Raw genomic sequence first — 19,678 nt, 5'->3', positions numbered from 1 at the left:
AGAATGAAGGGTGTGAAGGAAAGAGATGTTGAGATGGTGAATAGACTAGGAGAATTGTTGGGCATGGATGTCTGAGTGAGAGGGAAAGAGAAATGGTACACATGGGGAGATAAGAAAGAGGACAATTGTTGGGCATAGGGAGGGAGAGAGAAATAGTGGACATGGTGGAGGGAGAGAAGTAAAGTAGAGATGCATGGGGAAGAGAGAGAGGAGAGGGAGTAATGTTGGATGTGGTGGTGGAGAGGGAACAGTGAGATGGATGGAAAGGGATGCAAGAGGGGCCTCAAGGAGGTGGAGAAGGTGGGAAGAAGAATAAAAGCACAACGAAGAAAAATCCAACGGGTCTGCAGTAAAAGGCGAACACCAAAAACAAGAAAAAAGAAACTGCAGATTGGAACGTACAAGGACAGGAATCTTTATTTTTAAAACCTTACCAATTTGTAATCCTTTAAAAATGGCTCTCATATACATGGAATACGGACCTTACACACAGTCCGTGTTTCGGAGAAACACTCCTTCCTCCATTGTATCGCATGTAGAGAGTGATGCGGAAAACAACGTAGTGATATGGTCATCGAAATTTTTGAATCCGGCTGCCGGACTCACTCTGTGCGTCAGCTCGGAAGGAGAATTTTTTGCATCGGTTTTGAAAATTTTGATGACTATATCACTACGTTGTTTTCTGCATCGCTCTCTACATACGATACAATGGACATCTCGAACCCCGAGGAAGGAGTGTTTCTCCGAAACACGGACCGTGTAGGGTCCGTATTCCATGTATATGAGAGCCATTTTTAAAGGATTACAAATTGGTATGGTTTTTAAAAATAAAGATTCCTGTCCTTGTACGTTCCAATCTGCAGGGGGGGGGGGGTTTCTTGTTTTTGAGGGTGGGAAGAATACTAGGATCAGAGTTACATACAAACTCAACTTAAGAACGGTTTAAAAAACGGAACTCGTTCTTAACTCGGGAACCGCCTGCATATCAAATCCATGACCCTGAAGATTTCTATTTGTGCTTACGAAGTTGCATTATTTCTATGGAATTAAACAGATGCATCGGATTTTCCACTATGATCACGAGTGTGTTCTCCCTTTCCTTTTTGTCACCCTCCTGGGATGCAACAGGATCCAAGTTTCTGCAGCAGATTAATCCAGAGAGGTTTTTTCTCACGATTACTTGGTGCTATATACATGGTGGGTGTCCCAAAATGAACTTTTCTGCTGCCTTTTAATTATGAATTGTATACCGTGTGATTGAAATACCTGTTTTGTTCACATAAATTTTAGCAAGCTATGTGCTATGAAGGTTATTAAACATATTCACTGTTGACCTGACTGATTAACTGATGCTTTGAAGGAAAGGGTTTTTTTTTAAAGATATTAAAGGCCTGTAAAGTTTATAGGGAACCAAGGTCTCTTCCTGGGCACTGTTATTTCTTACACAGGGACAGATTAAGGGTTCCTATGGATCCAGATGGCACTCTTATCTCTGGGGACACCTATTCCCCCCCTTTCACATGTCTGAGGAGACAGGTTTTGCTGAACATATTGGTGGAACGGGGGGGGGGGGGGGGGGTGCCTGCGGAAGACCAACACCCTTACCTGAAGTGGAGCAAGCTGTTTGAACAGGGTCATGTTGGAGCGCTTGAAGTCCAACTTGGAGTACCAGACTTGGAGAGCGCTCAGCTGGCTCTGGAAGGAAACACCAGAAAATATGCAAGAACGTAAGAAAAGCCATAACGAGTCAGACTGAGGTCCATCAGTGGCCAACCCAGGTCCCAAGTAGTAAAACAGATTTTATGCTGCTTATCCAAAGAATAAGCAGTGGATTTTCCCAAACCATCTCAATAATGGCCTATACACTTCTTTTAGGAAATTATGTAAATCTTTATTAAACCCTGCTAAGCTAACTGATTTCACCACATTCTCTGTCAACGAATTCCAGAGTTTAATTACACGTTGTGTGAAGAAATATTTTCTCCGGTTTGCTATAAATCTACTACTTAGTAGCTTCATCACATGCCCCCTTAGTTCTAGTATTTTTGGAAAGAGTAAACAAGCGATTCACATCTACCCTTTTCACTCCACTCAGCATTTTATAGACCTCTATCATATCCTCTCCCCCCCCCCCCCGAACCATCTCTTCTCCAGGCTGAAGAGCCTTAGCTGCTTTAGCCTTTCCTCATGGGCGAAGTCGTCCCATCCCTTTTCTCATTTTTGTCACCCTTCTCTGTACCTTTTCTAATTCCGCTAAATCTTTTTTTGAGATAGAACCAGAAATGCACACAGTACTCAAGGTACAGCCGTCCCTTAGAGCGATACAAGGGCGTAGGAACATTTTCATGGGCACAAATAAAAGTGAACGCTATGGTACCGATGGTACCGGCTTCATTTAGCCCTTAGTCCTTCTTTACAACATTCCTGTATACGCCATTATAACATTCCTGTAGATTCCATTATAACTCGCAGGTACAGAGTCCCAGGAGATGCTGCAAAGAATTACAACACCCTCTCCATCTACTCTGTGGCTGTCAGGTTATAACAGGGAATTACCGTACACTAAGCTTTCTTCTGTAGCAACCACCCCCCCTCAACACTTCCCTAGCCGAAACCAGCTGTTCGCTCAGTGCTGTAAGCATGAAGCCTTTGTAATAAGGTCACGTGATCACTTTTATAGGGCCCTGAAGCTTTTTGGGTCCCAACGTTTAAATATAAGGAAGACTCTTCAAAACACAAGACGTTCACTCACAAAAGGTCCATTAACGTAGAAGGTTGCATTCTGTGGGGAGACGGTGAAGCTCGGAAGCGGAGGACGGATACAGGCGGAGTGGTTGTGCGACTGGAACAAGAAAAAAATAAAAATAAAAAAAAGACACACATACAAAAATGGTTACACTTTGTGGATATGAGAACAGCAATCAAATATCTTCAGGTGAAGCACTAACCAGAAAATCAACCATTTCCCAGTCTACTGACCCGGGAAAGGGCAGCCGATCAGTCGGAGACTTTTTGATAAATTCATCAGCACCAGTGTAAAGCTGGAATACTCATATGGTCAGAAAGCGCAAAGGGACGGATTCTAGAAACGGCAGTGGCAGCGGCAGCCGCTAATTGCGTTGTCAATCCCGCGTGGGTGCTGTTTGTACAATCGTAGCTATTTTTTTTTTTTAATCTAATCTAATCTTTGGTTTATATACCGGGTCATCTCCCAGTGGAGCTCAACTCGGTTCACATATAATTAAGACTAGAGTACATAGCAGAAAACATAAGAGAAGGAAGAACTAATTAAAAACTAAAGTACATAAGAAAAGCATAAGAACATAAAAAGTGCCTCCGCCGAGTCAGACCATAGGTCCATCCTGCCCAGCAGTCCGCTCCCGCGGCGGCCCAAACAGGTCACGACCTGTCTGAATCACCAGAAGGGGCCCCCTTGCCACCTTGGTTTCTCATTGAAGTCCTATCTTCCCATCGTAGTCCTAACCCTCCGGTCTTGCACATGCACGACCTGGTTGGCTTTCTATACTTATTACCTGGTTAGCTTTCTATACTTGTGTTACATCCCAGCTCCTCCCTCAGTATCCCACGATCCCTTTATCCCTCAGGAATCCGTCCAATCCCTGTACCGTACTCTGCCTGATCACTTCCTCCGGTAGCGCATTCCAAGTGTCCACGACCCTTTGGGTGGAAAAAAAAACTTCCTTGCATTTGTTTTGAACCTATCTCCCTTCAGTTTCTCCGAATGCCCCCTCGTACTTGTTGTCCCCTTCAGTCTGAAGAATCTGTCCCTATCCACCCTCTCTATGCCCCTCATGATCTTGAAGGTCTCTATCATATCTCTCCTGAGCCTCCTTTTTTCTAGAGAGAAGAGCCCCAGCCTATCCAACCTCTCAGCGTATGGGCAGTGTTCCAGCCCTCTTACCAGTTTCGTTGCACTCCTTTGGACTCTCTCAAGTACCGCCATGTCCTTCTTGAGGTGCGGCGACCAATACTGAACGCAGTATTCCAGATGTGGACGCACCATCGCTCGATACAATGGCATGATGACTTCCCGCGTCCTGGTTGTTATGCCCCTCTTTATGATGCCCAGCATCCTGTTGGCTTTTTTCGAGGCTGCTGCGCACTGTGCAGATGGCTTCAGTGATGCATCCACCAGCACACCCAAGTCCCTCTCAAGACTGCTGTCTCCCAACAATGCCCCCCCAATTTGTAGTTGAACAACGGGTTCTTTTTCCCTATATGCATGACCTTGCATTTTTCCACGTTAAAGCACATTTGCCATTTATTTGCCCAGTCTTCCAGCTTGTCCAGGTCCTTTTGCAGGTCCTCACACTCCTCCCTGGACCTAACTCTGCCGCACAGTTTGGTATCGTCTGCAAATTTTATAACCTCGCACTTTGCCTCCTTTTCCAGGTCATTGATAAATATGTTGAAGAGTAACGGCCCCAGCACCGATCCCTGTGGCACACCGCTTGTGACTCCCCGCCAGTCAGAATATTGGCCCTTCACTCCGACCCTCTGCAGTCTACCCGACAACCAGTGTTTGATCCATCTGTGCACATCCCCTCCCACCCCGTGGTTCCACAGCTTCCTAAGCAGCCTTTCATTTGGCACCTTGTCGAAAGCCTTTTGAAAATCGAGGTAAATGATGTCTATGGGTTCCCCATTGTCCACCCGACTGCTTATTCCCTCAAAGAAGTACAGAAGGTTCGTAAGGCACGACCTTCCCTTACAGAATCCGTGCTGGCTTGTTCTCAGTAGGCCATTCCTCTCGATGTGCTCGCAAATGCCGTCTTTGATCATAGCTTCCACCATCTTCCCTATAATTGAAGTCAGGCTCACCGGCCTGTAGTTCCCGGGGTCACCCCTCGATCCCTTCTTGAAGATAGGTGTGACATTCGCCAATTTCCAGTCCTCTGGTACTTCTCCAGTTTTCAAGGATAGGTTGCAAACATGCTGGATTGTGCCCGCTATTTCTTGTCTTAGTTCCTTCAGAACCCTTGGGTGGATCCCGTTCGGGCCCGGTGATTTGCCGCATTTTAACCTGTCTATCTGTTTGAGGACATCCTCCTTACTTACCTCTATGTGCTCCAATTTTTCTGCCTGTTCCCCACTCATGAGCTCCTCTGAGTCCGGTATATTAGATGTGTCTTCGCTCGTGAAAACCGATGAGAAGAACGTGTTCAACCTCTCAGCTACCTCTTTATCCTCCTTAATCACTCCCTTCCTATCCCCATCGTCCAACGGCCCCACCTCCTCTCTCGCTGGTCGCTTCCCCTTTACGTAACTGAAGAATGCCTTGAAGTTTTTCGCCTCCCTGGCCAGCCCCTCTTCGTATTTCCCTTTTGCTTTTCTAACCTCTCGGTGGCATTCCTTTTGGCATTTCCTGTGCGCCTGGTGATTTTCCTCCGTTGGGTCCTTTTTCCATCTCCGGAAGGATACTTTTTTGTCATTTATTGCCCTCTTTACTTCAGTTGACATCCAAACCGGGTCCTTTGACCGCTTGTTCTTGCAGCCTTTCCTGAAACTGGGGACGTACATTCTTTGTGCTTCCTGCAGGGTGTCCCTGAATAGGGTCCAGGCGCTTCCCACAGTCTCCATCCTAAAGATGTTTCTGAGCTTCCTCCCCACCATTTCCCTCATAGCAACATAGTTCCCTTTCTTGAAGTTGAGCGCAGTTGTTGCGGTCCTCCTTACTATGGGTGTCCCCCTTTCTAATGTGAATCTAATCTCGTTGTGATCACTGTTGCCTAGTGGTCCTCCCAATTCTACCCCTCTTGCAGGCCCCCCTAATCCGTTTAGGATGAGGTCAAGAGTAGCACCCCCTCGCGTCGGTTCTTTGACTAGTTGCTCCATGAAGCAGTCCCTCACAGCTTCTACAAATCCTGTTTCCCTAGTGCAGTTGGAGTGACCCGTACTCCAGTCTATTCCCGGTTAGTTGAAGTCCCCCATCACTGTTACACTTCAAGTCCTGCATTCCTGAATCAGTTCCGCTTCCAAGTCGTGTCCGACTCCTTCTGGCGTACCAGGTGGGCGATAGTACAGCCCCAGTTTTATGCCTGCACCCTTGTTTCCCGGCAATTTGACCCATAGCGATTCCAGCCCCTCTGCCTTCGTTGCCATATCCATCCCGACCGAGTGGATAGAGTCCTTTATATATAGTGCTATGCCTCCCCCCTTCTTGTGGGTCCTGTCCCTCCTGTAGAGCTTGTACCCCGGCAGCACCACATCCCATTGATTTTCCTCTGTCCACCAGGTTTCTGTAATTCCAATTATATCCAGGTCCTCCCCCTTGGCCACGACTTCTAGTTCACCCATCTTGGCCATGAGGCTTCTTGCATTTGCGTATAAGCACCGCAGGTCCCGTAGGTCCCGTCATTTACTTGGGCTGCCTGCCCTTGGATTTCGGGCAGTTCTCCCATTCCCTGTGCTTCTGCTTTGCCCTCAGCCTTTACCCTCATAGCTTTCAGCTTCCCCACATTCCCGCCACCCCACTTCCCCGCTTTTCCTCTGGGTTTTCTAGCCCTACCGGCCCCCTCCTGGGCTATCATCCCTTGAGCCTCTGTTTGATCCCCCTCGCCTTGTGGTACCTCTATATTGCCCTCAGCTTTCGCCCTCGTGCCACCCAGTCCCCCTGTGTCTCCATGCCCCTTAGTCTTCTCCCAGCAAGCTCCCTTTACCTGATGTTTCCCTCGCTGTCTGATCGTAAGATTCACCGGTCCCTCTGCTTCCTCCCTGCAGTCAGCCCATTCAGCATCCGTTCTGGATACTGTTGTCCGAAGCGTCAATATCAGATCAGCTGTCGGCTTTCCCCCTCTCCTCAGTTTAAAGCCCTCTCGATCTCCTTCCTCACATTGGCTGCCAGTAGTCTAGTTCCCGCTGTGCTCAGGTGCAGGCCGTCCCGCCGGTAGAGCTTACTCTTTCCCCAGAATGACGTCCAGTTCCTCACAAAGTGGAAGCCCTCCTCCTGGCACCATCTCCTCAACCATGCATTCACAGCCTGGAGGTCTGCCTGCCTCTTTGCATCTGCTCTCGGTACAGGCAGGATCTCTGAGAATGCTATCCTCCGGGTACTCCGCTTCAGCTTTCGTCCCAGGACCCTGAACTGGTCAGTCAGTGTGGCCATGCTGAAGTTCCTCCGGCTCACATCATTCGTTCCGATGTGGATTATCACCGCAGTCTCCTCTGTCTCTGCTCCGTCCAGGATCCTCTCAATCCTATCAGTGATGTCTCGTGTCTTGGCCCCTGGGAGACAAGTCACTAGCCGGTCCTCCCTTCCTCCAGCTATGTGACTATCTACCTCTCTCAAGATCGAGTCTCCCACCACAATAGCAGACTTCCCTTTCCTCAGCAACCTCCTCTGTCTCAGGTCCGTGTCCTTGGTGTAGAGTGGTGTCTCTCCCTCGGGGTCCCGGTGAGTCGCGGTCTCCTCCTCTAGGTCCTTCCCCGGTGTCGCCTTGTGGATCCTGGGTCTCGTCTGCCGACATCCGTCTGTGCAGCTGCTGGTCCTGTTCCTCCACCTTCCTGTAAGCCTCCTCGATGAATCTCTCGAGGTCCCTCACCTGGTCCACACTGGAGCCTGCTCCGTCTGTGTCCTTGGTTGACCCGTCTCCTCTGTGGTGCGGAGTCCCTCCAGTCCCTCCAGTTCCTGGACCCTGACCCTCAGTCTGCCGACCTCCAGCCTCAGGCTTTCCAGTTCCTGACACCGACTGCATATGTACTCCCGCCTTCCCAAGGGAAGGTAGTCGTACATATTGCACTCTATGCAGTATACCGGAAAGTACCTCTGGGATCCTGGGTCCTCCATCGCTCTCGTAAAGTGCTGGTGTGCTCCTGGTGATTCTGGAGTCCTTGGCTGTCTTTGCTCGGCCCTTCTCAAGGCCCTTCGCAAAGGCGCTCTCGCTAAGGCGAGCGCCTTCGCCGCTCGCCGAACGGCCGCGCGCCGTTGGCTCCGCCCCTTTTCAAGGGGGAGTCTGACGCTGCCTCCAACGCGGTGGGGGTGGGTGGAGCGTACTCTCGCCGCTTCCCCGAACCTTCAGCTCCCACTTGCCTCCTTCTCCTGCTCTGTCCCGACTCTGTCCGCTTCCTGGTTGCTGAGCACGCTGCTTCCTGCCTCTCCTGTGCTCAGCACCAGCACCACGAGTTGCCGCATTGGCTCCGCCCCTTTTCAAGGGGGAGTCCGACGCTGCCTCCGACGCGGTGGGGGTGGGCGGAGCGTACTCTCGCCGCTTCCCCGAACCTTCAGCTCCCACTTGCCTCCTTCTCCTGCTCTGTCCCGACTCTGTCCGCTTCCTGGTTGCTGAGCACGCTGCTTCCTGCCTCTCCTGTGCTCAGCACCAGCACCACGAGTTGCCGCGTTGGCTCCGCCCCTTTTCAAGGGGGAGTCCGACGCTGCCTCCGACGCGGTGGGGGTGGGCGGAGCGTACTCTCGCCGCTTCCCCGAACCTTCAGCTCCCACTTGCCTCCTTCTCCTGCTCTGTCCCGACTCTGTCCGCTTCCTGGTTGCTGAGCACGCTGCTTCCTGCCTCTCCTGTGCTCAGCACCATAATTTCGTTGAGGCTGTAGTTAAACTATTTAAAAATTGTGAGAACAGCAAAGTTTTCAGGAATTTGTGAAATAATTGCAGCTGGCCTAAAAGCCTGATGGAGTCAGGAAGTTCATTCCAGATCTCCACAAACTTGAAAACAAAAGATCGACTGAGCTTCCCAGCAGATTTAATTCCCTTAAAGGAAGGGAAGGATAACTTATATCTTTGTGTGTCTCTCAAATGACAAAGTCTGAGAGTAATCCAACATCAGGGGACAAAAGGATCAAACATTCCATAGAGAAGCTTGAAGAGTATGAATGCGCATTTAAACTGGATCCTATAGTGAAGCTTGATCAACGAAGGGGAAACATGATCATACTTTCGTTTCCCAAAAATGAGCTTCGCCGCAGTATTCTGTATTAACTGAAGTCGTTTTAGACTGCTCTGCTTAATGCCCAGATAAACTGAGTTACACTTCTCCCTCCGTATCCGCGGATTCGCTTATTCGCAATTTCTCAGCTACTGACTCCGTCCCCCCCCCCAAATTACATCATGATTAAAGTTCCTACCCAGAAACAGTGCATCATGTCCTCCCCCAGCCGCTCTCGCCTCTCGCAGCACAGAACCGAAGACGACAGCGCAGGAAACGCAAGTGCCGAGCGCTTTTGAAAACGGACGCGTCCTTCACACAGGCCCCCGCCCTGCACAAGCCCAACCAGCGAGATCGAGAGAGCGGCTCACATATTTGGTATCCAGCACGCTCCCAGGTACTTTCAGCTCTAGTTATTGGCGGTTTCAGTTGCCAAAACGCTGGCTGTTACAAAAAAAACAGCGAACAACATATAAAAGTTATTCGTGGGTTTTTTCATATTCGCGGCCATGGTCCGCCCGCATCCCCTGCGAATACGAGGGAGAAGTATACAATAATCTAGCTGAGAAATCCCAGTGGATTGTACCAACACTGAGAAATGTTCTTGATGGAATAGTGATTTGACCTTCCTCAACATGCGCAGACTGAAAACAAAACCACACTTTTTTGTCAAGGTGCCTTACACATAGGCCAGCATTTTAAAAGGTCAACATTGAAAGCAACGGTCTTGCGCCTAAGGAGGTACGTAGGGAAGTCCAGGCCACTTTATTTTATTTAATTTTGTTTTTATATACCACTTATAGGGTTCATAGACAAAGGCGCGCCACCAACCCAGTGCAGACAACTGAGCGCAAGGCGGAAGCGCGCCGAAGAAAAACAGTATTTTAAGGGGCTCCGACGGGGGGTGTTGGTGGGGAACCCCCCCACACACACACTTTACTTAATAGAGATCGCGCCAGCGTTATGGGGGTTTGGGGGGTTGTAACCCCCCTCATTTACTGGAAACTTAACTTTTTCCCTCTTTTTTAGGGAAGAAGTGAAGTTTTCAATATAATTGTGGGGGGGTCACAAACCCCCCAAGCCCCCCCCCCAACGCCGGCACGATCTCTGTTAAGTAAAGTGGGAGGTTCCCCCCCACACACACCCCGTCGGAGCCCTTTAAAATACTGTTTTTCTTCGGCGCGCTTCCACCTTGCGCTCAGTTGTCTACGCTGGGTTGTCGGCGCGCCTTTGTCGGCGCGCACTTTTGACCCGTCACCCACTTGTAGTCTAAGTGGTTTACATTCAGGTACTGAAGCATTTTTTCCCTGTCTATCCCAGTGAGCTCACAATCTACCTAATCTATCTGGGGGCAATGGGGGGATTAAGTGACTTGCCCAGGGTCACAAGGAGCAGCGTGGGCTTAAACCCACAACCTCGAGGTGCTGAGGCTGTAGCTTTAACCACTACACCACTCTAGAAACCAAAATGTAGCAAAAGTGAGCCAAGTCTAGGACAATCAAGTCATTGTGACATCATTGATGAAGTTGGCTCTTATTGGTGGAATGAGGTATTATGATGTCACAATAGCAGCTCTGGTTATCAGAGGCTGAAACTGTTCACGCTATTAGTTTATTCAATTTTCTATACCGTTCTCCCAGGGGAACTCAGAATGGTTTACATGAATTTATTCAGGTACTCAAGCATTTTTCTTTGTCTGTCCTGGAGGGCTCACAATCTATCTAATGTACCTGGGGCAATGAGGGGATTAAGTGACTTGCCCAGGGTCACAAGGATCAGTGTGGGATTTGAACCCAGAACCTCATGGTGCTGAGGCTGTAGTTCTAACCACTGCACCACACACTCCCACTTCTGGTGCAAACCACACCCTTGCCGGCCTAAGGCGTCCATAGGCGCCTCCGTAGGAGCGAGACCAGTGTCTTCAATTAAAAAAAAAAAAACAAGGGCCCCCTGAGCGATCAGTTAGGCGGCGGCAAGGTGCCTACCACCGCCTAACTGTTTACAGAATTTGGGCTCAGGTCTTCATTGCTTTTAGGATTTTATTGCCTTGGTGAAGACAAGGGGGCGTACCATAAGGATAAGCGAGACAATTCCTGCAATAAAAATATCTAAACAAAGCAACTACTATCAACACAATATAACATAACATAAAAATGTATTTATACACCACAAGGAGTTTAGGAGTTCTATGCGGTTTACAAAAGAAAATTGAAACAAACAGTGATGATAAAAATAAACCACCAAGAAATTACAAAAATTTCTTAAATAAGTCGGTTTGCAATCATTTCCTGAACTGCTGGTAAGAGGCAGAGCTAACTAACAGATTTACCAATTCTTTATCCCAAGAAGCTGCCTGAAAAGACAGGAGTTGTTGCAAATAGCTCTTGTATAAACGACCCTTTACCGGTGGAAAAGCAAACAAATTACGATTACGTCTTGGGCGTTGTGAATGAATGAATAAAAAAAGGAGCCACAAGATAATCAGGTGTGAAAAAACTTTATAGCATGCACAACCAAGCTTTAATCTCTTAATAGAGAGCATAGAGTGTGGACAAAAGATAGCCTACTGGGTCAGACCAATAGTCCATCAAGCCCAGTAGGCCGTTCTCACGGTGGCCAATCCAGGTTACTAGTACCTGTCCAAAACCCAAAGAGTAGCAGCAATCCATTCAGAATCCTAAAGAATAGCAAGATTCCGGAATCCCAAAGAGTAAGAAAAGATTCCGGGACCCCCCCAAGGAGTAGCAACATTCCATTTAGAATCCTAAAGAATAGCAAGATTCCAGAACCCCCAAAGAGTAACAAAAGATTCCGGAATCCCAAGGAGAAGCAACATTCCATTCGGAATCCTAAAGAATAGCAAGATTCCGGAATCCCAAAGAGTAACAAAAGATTCCGGAACTGCCAAGGAGTAGCAACATTCCATTTAGAATCCTAAAGAATAGCAAGATTCCGGAATCCCAAAGAGTAACAAAAGATTCCGGAACCGCCAAGGAGTAGCAACATTCCATTCAGAATCGTAAAGAACAGCAAGATTCCGGAACCCCCCCAAGGAGTAGCAACATTCCATTCAGAATCCTAAAGAATAGCAAGATTCCAGAATCCCAAAGAATAACAAAAGATTCCGGAACCCCCAAGGAGTAGCAAGATTCCGGAATCCCAAAGAGTAACAAAAGATTCCAGAACTCCAAGGAGTACCAACATTCCATTCAGAATCCTAAAGAATAGCAAGATTCCGGAACCCCCCCCAAGGAGTAGCAACATTCCATTCAGAATCCTAAAGAATAGCAAGATTCCAGAATCCCAAAGAATAACAAAAGATTCCGGAACCCCCAAGGAGTAGCAAGATTCCGGAATCCCAAAGAGTAACAAAAGATTCCAGAACTCCAAGGAGTAGCAACATTCCATTCAGAATCCTAAAGAATAGCAAGATTCTGGAACCCCCAAAGAGTAACAAAAGATTCCGGAACTCCAAGTAGTAGCAACATTCTATGCTACTGATCCAGGGCAGCAGCAAGAGAGAAATAAAAACAATTTGCACTGAAAGTCAGAAAAAAAAATGCAGGAAAATGATATCAGCAAGACCTGCTTTAGTACGTGCAGCTGATGTTAGTCCTTGTGTGTAACTAGCTAGTTCGTTGCTTTTCTCTCTTTTTGAGTCTTTACTTAGGTCTTTGGAGGTGGAAGATTAGGTCTCTTGCTCTACAGGGCCATCAAGGTTCTAGATCAGAGCCTTCCAAATCTCTCCTGTAGATTCCGGTTTTCAGGATACACACAAAGAGTATTTGCGAGATCAATCTGCTTCTATTTAGTCTAGTTACTGCAATATATTTGGCTAATTTTAGAAATACAGCTAATTTATTTATTTCGATTTCTATCCAATTCTTCCAGAAGCTCAGAACAGGTTACAAATTGGCATTCACAATCGGTTTAAAGACAGATTAGTCACGACAATGAACGGGTTACAGTTAGACAATCACAGATCTTAAACTAGAGTCTTCAAAAAACAAATGACATTCAAACCAAAAATTACTGTATTTTTCGCTTCATAAGATGCACTTTTTTTTCCACCCAAAATTGGGTGGAAATTTCAGTGCGTCTTATGAAGCAAAGGTAACCTTTTTTATTTTTTTTTTTAAACATCCCCCACCTACCCCAGTGTACCTTTTTAAAATGGGGGTATGCAGGCTCACTGCTGCCTGCCACTGCTCCTGCTCCCTGCTGGCCGCAGCAACTCAAAGGGAAGGGAAGGGCCAGCGTGCAGCGATTGCACGTCACCGGCCCATAAGCCTTCTCCCGACGTCAGAACTGACGTCAGTTCCGACGTTGGGCAAAGACTTGTGGGCCGGCGACGTGCAATCGCTGCACGCTGGCCCTTCCCCTTTCTTTGGAGTTGTGGCGCAGCAGCGGCGGACCGGGGCCAGAGGAAGAGGAATCCGCAGAGGGTAGGCAGGTTTCAGTGCGCAGGGGGGTGGAGGAAGGCAGTTTACGGTGCAGCAAGGAGGACGAAGGACAAAGGCTGGAAGGCAGTGAGGAGGCACGAACTCGGGACATGGGAGGGAAGGACAATTATTGGGCCTGAGTAAAGAAAGGTAGGAAGAAAGGAGACTCATGAAATCACCAGACAACCAAGGTAGGAAAAATGATTTTATTTTCAATTTAGTGATCAAAATGAGTCTGTTTTGATCATTTATATCTGCTGTGTGTATATGAAAAATGAAAGGAACAAGGTGATAACATTAACCGCCTTCATGATTTTGGTTTAATAAATTTAGCCTGCATCTTTGTACATCTGTCTGCAGTTCTCTTTGTTTTGGTCTAAGTCTCATAACCCTCCATTGTCCCAGATACAAAAATAAATACCTGAATATGTAAAGCGCATGGATTGCAACCAAAGAAAGACAGTGTATTAAGTCCCATCTCCTTTGCTTAGCACCCATGTCCCTTCAGTCGGGGGAATTGAAGCCTCTAGGCCAGTGTCTCTCAAACTTTTTATTTAGCTTCAGCACACGAAATGGAATAAATGTTTTTAGCAGCACATTATAATTGAAACTATAAAATTGCAAAGCCAACAACAAATGAAATCTGAGACTTATTTAACATTCATTAAGCTATGTAAGGGTAATTGTAACAATGGTGAAACTGAAGTAGATAGTATAGAATTGCTAACCAATGCAATGGATGTGCTTGTTTTTGAGTGAAAATTAAGTGAAAATGCAGCTTGATAGTCAAAAAGCAAACATGTATTTCATCATCCACCATCAGCAATTAAAATTTTTTTTATTTTTTTTAAATTTTTTATAATTTTTACAACAGTTCATTATCCAGAACAGTAAAGAATGGAATTTTTACAGTCAAACACCATTAGAAAATAAAATCATTATTAAATATTAACTATTTCCATCTAGCCCACTTTAAGAAAGGGCTAACTTCCTTTTATATAACAATATCAATCAAGAAAAATAATATAACAATATTAGTCAAGAAAAATAAGCAATTACAATTTAATATCTGTCAGAGCTGAAAACCCAAGTTCGCAAAGAGAAGAAGATCCAAACAGTAAAAAAAAAAAACAAAAAAAAAACCTTGTTTGATTTGTTGCTCAAGTTAGGAAACCACTGTATAAAAAATTTTTTAAAAACTACTTGTCATTAGTTTTCAAAGACCAATCACTTCAAAGAATGATGCTTGTCTGGGCGGTCGTATCCTTACGCACACAGTCGCTCATAACATTGACAGACTTGTGTTCGTGATGTACATGTCATCTATTCTAGCGTATAAGTATAAAGAGAATTTTTAAAAATAAAATAAAATTCTGGAATCTGGAAAGACACTGCTCTAGGTCCTCCATAAGGCACTGCACAGCCACCGGATCAGCACCCCCCTTGATCTTCAGTTTTGAAAAAAAAAAAAAAAAAAAGCGACTTACCATTGTTTCAATTATAATAGTGAGGTTTCCCTTGCCATCTGTTAAAGCGACATAGCTGCCGCCTTTCTCTAAATGCCCAACGGTCTGCAGGTAGTGCCATCCTGGCTGGGTAAACTGGGTTGTGTGTGCTATGAGATATTGGGGAGAAAGCAAGCCAGCATCATTAGGAAATTACAACTGCTTCCAGGTTATAACATACAGCAACTTACATCTACAGTAATTGAGTTACAGTAACTCTTTCCAACGCACATTAAAGTAGATTTAGAAATATTGAATCCATTATGAATCGGCAGACACTCATTGGCCAAATAATGGCATTTCCTCAAAACCAGCAACCCTCCCTCAAAAAAAAAAAAGCCACAAAAACAAACCACCAAACACAAAAGCCTCCTTGTTGTCTCTTTTTGGAGGGAGAGCTACCATAATCAAAAAAAATTCGTGCTATGGCCGTCAGCTGCAAAAAAAAAAAAAAATGTTGAAAACTGAATGGACACAAAGTGACCCCACCCCTTACCCTGAAAAGAGCTATTTCCAGAGGAAATTATTGGAATACCCTCCCGAGGGGAGGTGGCGGAGAGGAAAACGGTGATGGAATTAAAAAAAAAAAAAATGCGTGGCATGAATACAGAGGATCTCTTAACTAGAATCTGAATGGGCAAAACTTTCACGGTCTGAATCCCGCCGAGGAGATGGTTTGGATAGGCTGGAGTAAGTTTCAACGGCAACTCCAGGAGTTGGAACCTAAGTACCGGGTGGACTTCTAAGGTTTGGGGCCCAGAAGAAACGAAGGAAAAAAATAAAAAATTCAGTCATGAAATTGAAATGCATGTAGTTACGGGGCAGACTGTATGGACCGTTCTGGTATTTATCTGCCATCATTGATTTATTTAATTCCTTTTCGATCCCGTTCTTCTCAAAGAGCTCAGTACGGGTTACAGGTTAACATATATAATATACAGTTAACAGGTTACAAGTTTTTTGATGCACGTTTTATCCTAACTCAGGATCTAAAACCAATATACTTAATATAGAGTTTACAACATAAATTTGACAGTTACAGTGCAAGATTTATCAATAAAAGTTTTTATCCTATGTGACACATACTGAGGATCTCGTACCAATATACATTAAGATTTCTTTGTAATCTATTGGCCTTAGGCAGGGGAGTTAGGTGAACCGGTCTTTCCTAAAGTTGAGGAGTCCTTTAAAGCAGAGGTGTCAAAGTCCCTCCTGGAGGGCCGCAATCCAGTCGGGTTTTCAGGATTTGCCCAATAAATATGCACGAGATCTATTTGCATGCACTGCTTTCATTGTATGCTAATAGATCTCGTGCATATTCGCTGGGGAAATCCTGAAAACCAGACTGGATTGCGGCCCTTGAGGAGGGATTTTGACACCCCTGTGATATAGCAGTTGATTCGTGACCCGATGCTAACCTAGACCAGGGGTGGGCAACTCCGGTCCTTGAGGGCCGGAATCCGGTCAGGTTTTCAGGATTTTCCCCAATAAATATGCACGAGATTTATTTGCATGCACTGCTTTCATTGTATGCTAATAGATCTCGTGCATATTCGTTGGGGAAATCCTGAAAACCCGACTGGATTGCGGCCCTCGAGGAGGGATTTTGACACCCCTGTGATATAGCAGTTGATTCGTGACCCGATGCTAACCTAGACCAGGGGTGGGCAACTCCGGTCCTTGAGGGCCGGAATCCGGTCAGGTTTTCAGGATTTCCCCAATAAATATGCACGAGATTTATTTGCATGCACTGCTTTCATTGTATGCTAATAGATCTCGTGCATATTCGTTGGGGAAATCCTGAAAACCAGACTGGATTGCGGCCCTTGAGGAGGGATTTTGACACACCTGTGATATAGCAGTTGATTCGTGACCCGATGCTAACCTAGACCAGGGGTGGGCAACTCCGGTCCTTGAGGGCCGGAATCCGGTCAGGTTTTCAGGATTTCCCCAATAAATATGCACGAGATTTATTTGCATGCACTGCTTTCATTGTATGCTAATAGATCTCGTGCATATTCGTTGGGGAAATCCTGAAAACCAGACTGGATTGCGGCCCTCGAGGAGGGACTTTGACACCCCTGTGATATAGCAGTTGATTCGTGACCCGATGCTAACCTAGACCAGGGGTGGGCAACTCCGGTCCTTGAGGGCCGGAATCCGGTCAGGTTTTCAGGATTTCCCCAATAAATATGCACGAGATTTATTTGCATGCACTGCTTTCATTGTATGCTAATAGATCTCGTGCATATTCGTTGGGGAAATCCTGAAAACCAGACTGGATTGCGGCCCTCAAGGAGGGACTTTGACACCCCTGCTTTAAGGGATCTGATCTGTGGAGGGCAGTTGATTCCAGTGGCTTGGTACGACGTGGGAGTAGGTACATTATTTGATGGTTTGCAGTGGAAGGGCACAGCCATGGGGTGTTTTGAGGTGCATTTCATCCCGAGAGCACCTATGGAGGAAGCTTAGTCATCAAGTAGCCCGGCACCATGTCGTGTAAGGTTTTGAACGCTAGCATCAGATCCCTGGATACACAACGTTTGGCGAAGGGTGGTCAGTGAGCCAACGATAGAGCCTGGGAGACAGGGTCGTGGGCACGGAGGTTTTTTTTTTTAGAAGTCTGATTAACTTGTTTTGTACACACTCGAGACGTTGTATGTTCTTTGCCGCGAGACCGTTTTCAGAATCCAACCCTATGCAGGTATCCTAACAGTTTTAATAATAATAATTTTATTTTGTATACCGCCAGACCCAGAAAGTTCTGGGCGGTTCGCAAAAATTAAATTGATAAACAAACAATGCAAATCATTAAAAAAATCAACATGTTATATGCACATAATATAAGAAAAATACATACATGCCATAAAAGGAGGGTACAACAATCTTAAAAGAATAAAAAATTATACACTTCCCCCTCCCCATTCGCGGTTCCTGCACTCGCGGTTTCATATAATCGCGATTTTTTTCTGGGGAGGGGGAAAATAAAAAAACAGTCTTAATGTAAAAAAAAAAAAAATGCATCTTTTTTTCCTCCCTGCCGCCTTCCCGGCCTTACCTGGTGGTCTAGAGGGCTTTCGGGGCAGGAGAGATCTTCCTACGCTCCTGCCCCGTGCAGATCGCCATGAGGAAATGGCTGCTGGGAGTTCCCGTAGTCTCTTGAGACTACGTTGGGAATTCCCTACAGCCATTTCCTGATGGCGATCTGCACGGGGCAGGAGCGTAGGAAGATCGCTCCTGCCCCGAAAGCCCTCTAGATCACCAGGTAAGGCCGGGAAGGCGGCAGGGAGGTGGGGGTGGGTCAGAGACGGATAATCGCGGTTTTTTCTGCATTCGCGGTCCGGCTCTGCCCGTATCCCCCGCGAATGACGAGGGAAAAGTGTAATAAAATATTAAGAACTCGGCATGTTAAATAATTGAGTTGTAATCTGCTTTCTAAAGTCAAGGTAGGAAGAAGCATCAAGCACAATTTGGGCAAGCCACGAGTTTAGTTTAGCTGCCTGGAAGGAAAAGGTTCTTTCAAAGAACCTTTTGTAATGGCATAATTTTAGTGAGGGAAAAGCAAACAGATGTATTCTGCGACAGCTCTTATCGTTATGACTCAAGGTGAAGTGCGGGTTAAGATAACCTGATGACATACCAAATACAGTGGTACCTTGGTTTACAAGTGCACCGGTTTGCGAGTGTTTTGCAAGATGAGCAAAACATTCGCAAAATCGGCACCTCGGAAACCGAGCGCTCCTTGATTTGCGAGCGCCCCCCCCCCCCCCACACACACGAATCGGCACCCTCCCCCCGCGATCCGGCACCTCCCCCCCCCGCTGCCATCGGGCACCCCCCGCCGCAACCTGAAGTCCCCCAGAGCCCTCTTCTTACTTTAATGTAGCACCGGCATGTCGGCCTCCTCTTCTGTTCAAGGCCTGCGAGTTCACGTTCTCTCTGAGATTCTCGGAGAGAACGTGAACTCGCAGGCCTTGAGCATGCGCACATGCTCAAGGCCAGCACAGAAGAGGAGGCCGACATGCCAGTGCTACATTAAAGTGAGAAGAGGGCTCTGGGGGACTTCAGGTTGCGGCCGGGGGGTGCCCGATCGTGGGGGGGAGGGTGTCGGATCGCGGGGCCTTCGGGGGGAGCAGCGCTGCTGGCCTCGGTGGGGGAGGGGGGAACGTATCAAAGCGAGTTTCCATTATTTCCTATGGGGAAAATCGCTTTGATAAACGAGCATTTTGGATTACGAGCTGGAACGGATTATGCTCATAATCCAAGGTACCACTGGACTGTTTTGTAGCAGATGCACGAGAACTTGAACAGAACTCTGGATTCAAATGGCAACCAGTGTAACTTTTGATAGAAAGGGGTAACATGTTCCCATTTCTTCAAGCCAAAAATGAGGCGGATGGCCGTATTCTGAACCATCCTTAGTTTCCTGGTAATTTTCTTAAAGGCGCCCAGGTATATGATGTAGCAATAATCAAGAATACTCAGAATGGAAGACGGTACTAACAAACGAAAAGAGGCATCGTCGAAGTACTTTTTTATGGTGCAAAGTTTCCAAAGCACCGAGATACTCTTCTTAAATACTAAATCGGAATGTTTCTCCAGTGTAGATGCAGATCAGTAAAGCATATTTAACCTGTGATCCAAATGGGACATTCCACCGTATAGTGCCCACTCCAGGGCTCCTGGGCCGTCATCAACCCGTTCCGGCCGAAAGGCAGTTCCTCGTAGTAACTTGCCACCAAATTCCAAGCGATTGTGCTGGGGAGAGAGATTCCGGCTGTTACTCACTTGAGAAATCACTTCCGTTAACACATCCTGGAACGACTCCTCCCAA

The 19,678-nt window shown here is 46.6% G+C and overlaps 1 protein-coding gene across 2 annotated transcripts in view; it reads right to left on the bottom strand.

Moving 5' to 3' along the window:
• Positions 1–19,678, bottom strand: part of GALC (galactosylceramidase) — a 121,147-nt gene that overhangs the window by 41,986 nt on the left and 59,483 nt on the right. For both annotated transcript variants that reach the window (XM_033953034.1, XM_033953035.1), the window contains exons 9-12: positions 19,478–19,602; positions 14,827–14,954; positions 2,753–2,842; positions 1,606–1,695 (exon numbers count right to left, since the gene is read on the bottom strand). In XM_033953034.1, the coding sequence (XP_033808925.1) occupies positions 1,606–1,695; positions 2,753–2,842; positions 14,827–14,954; positions 19,478–19,602 (433 nt within the window). The remainder of the gene's footprint in view (positions 1–1,605; positions 1,696–2,752; positions 2,843–14,826; positions 14,955–19,477; positions 19,603–19,678) is intronic.

Source organism: Geotrypetes seraphini, chromosome 7 (assembly GCF_902459505.1).
Source record: "Geotrypetes seraphini chromosome 7, aGeoSer1.1, whole genome shotgun sequence".
Classification (NCBI taxonomy): domain Eukaryota; kingdom Metazoa; phylum Chordata; class Amphibia; order Gymnophiona; family Dermophiidae; genus Geotrypetes; species Geotrypetes seraphini.
This window is presented reverse-complemented; position numbering and strand designations above follow the sequence as displayed.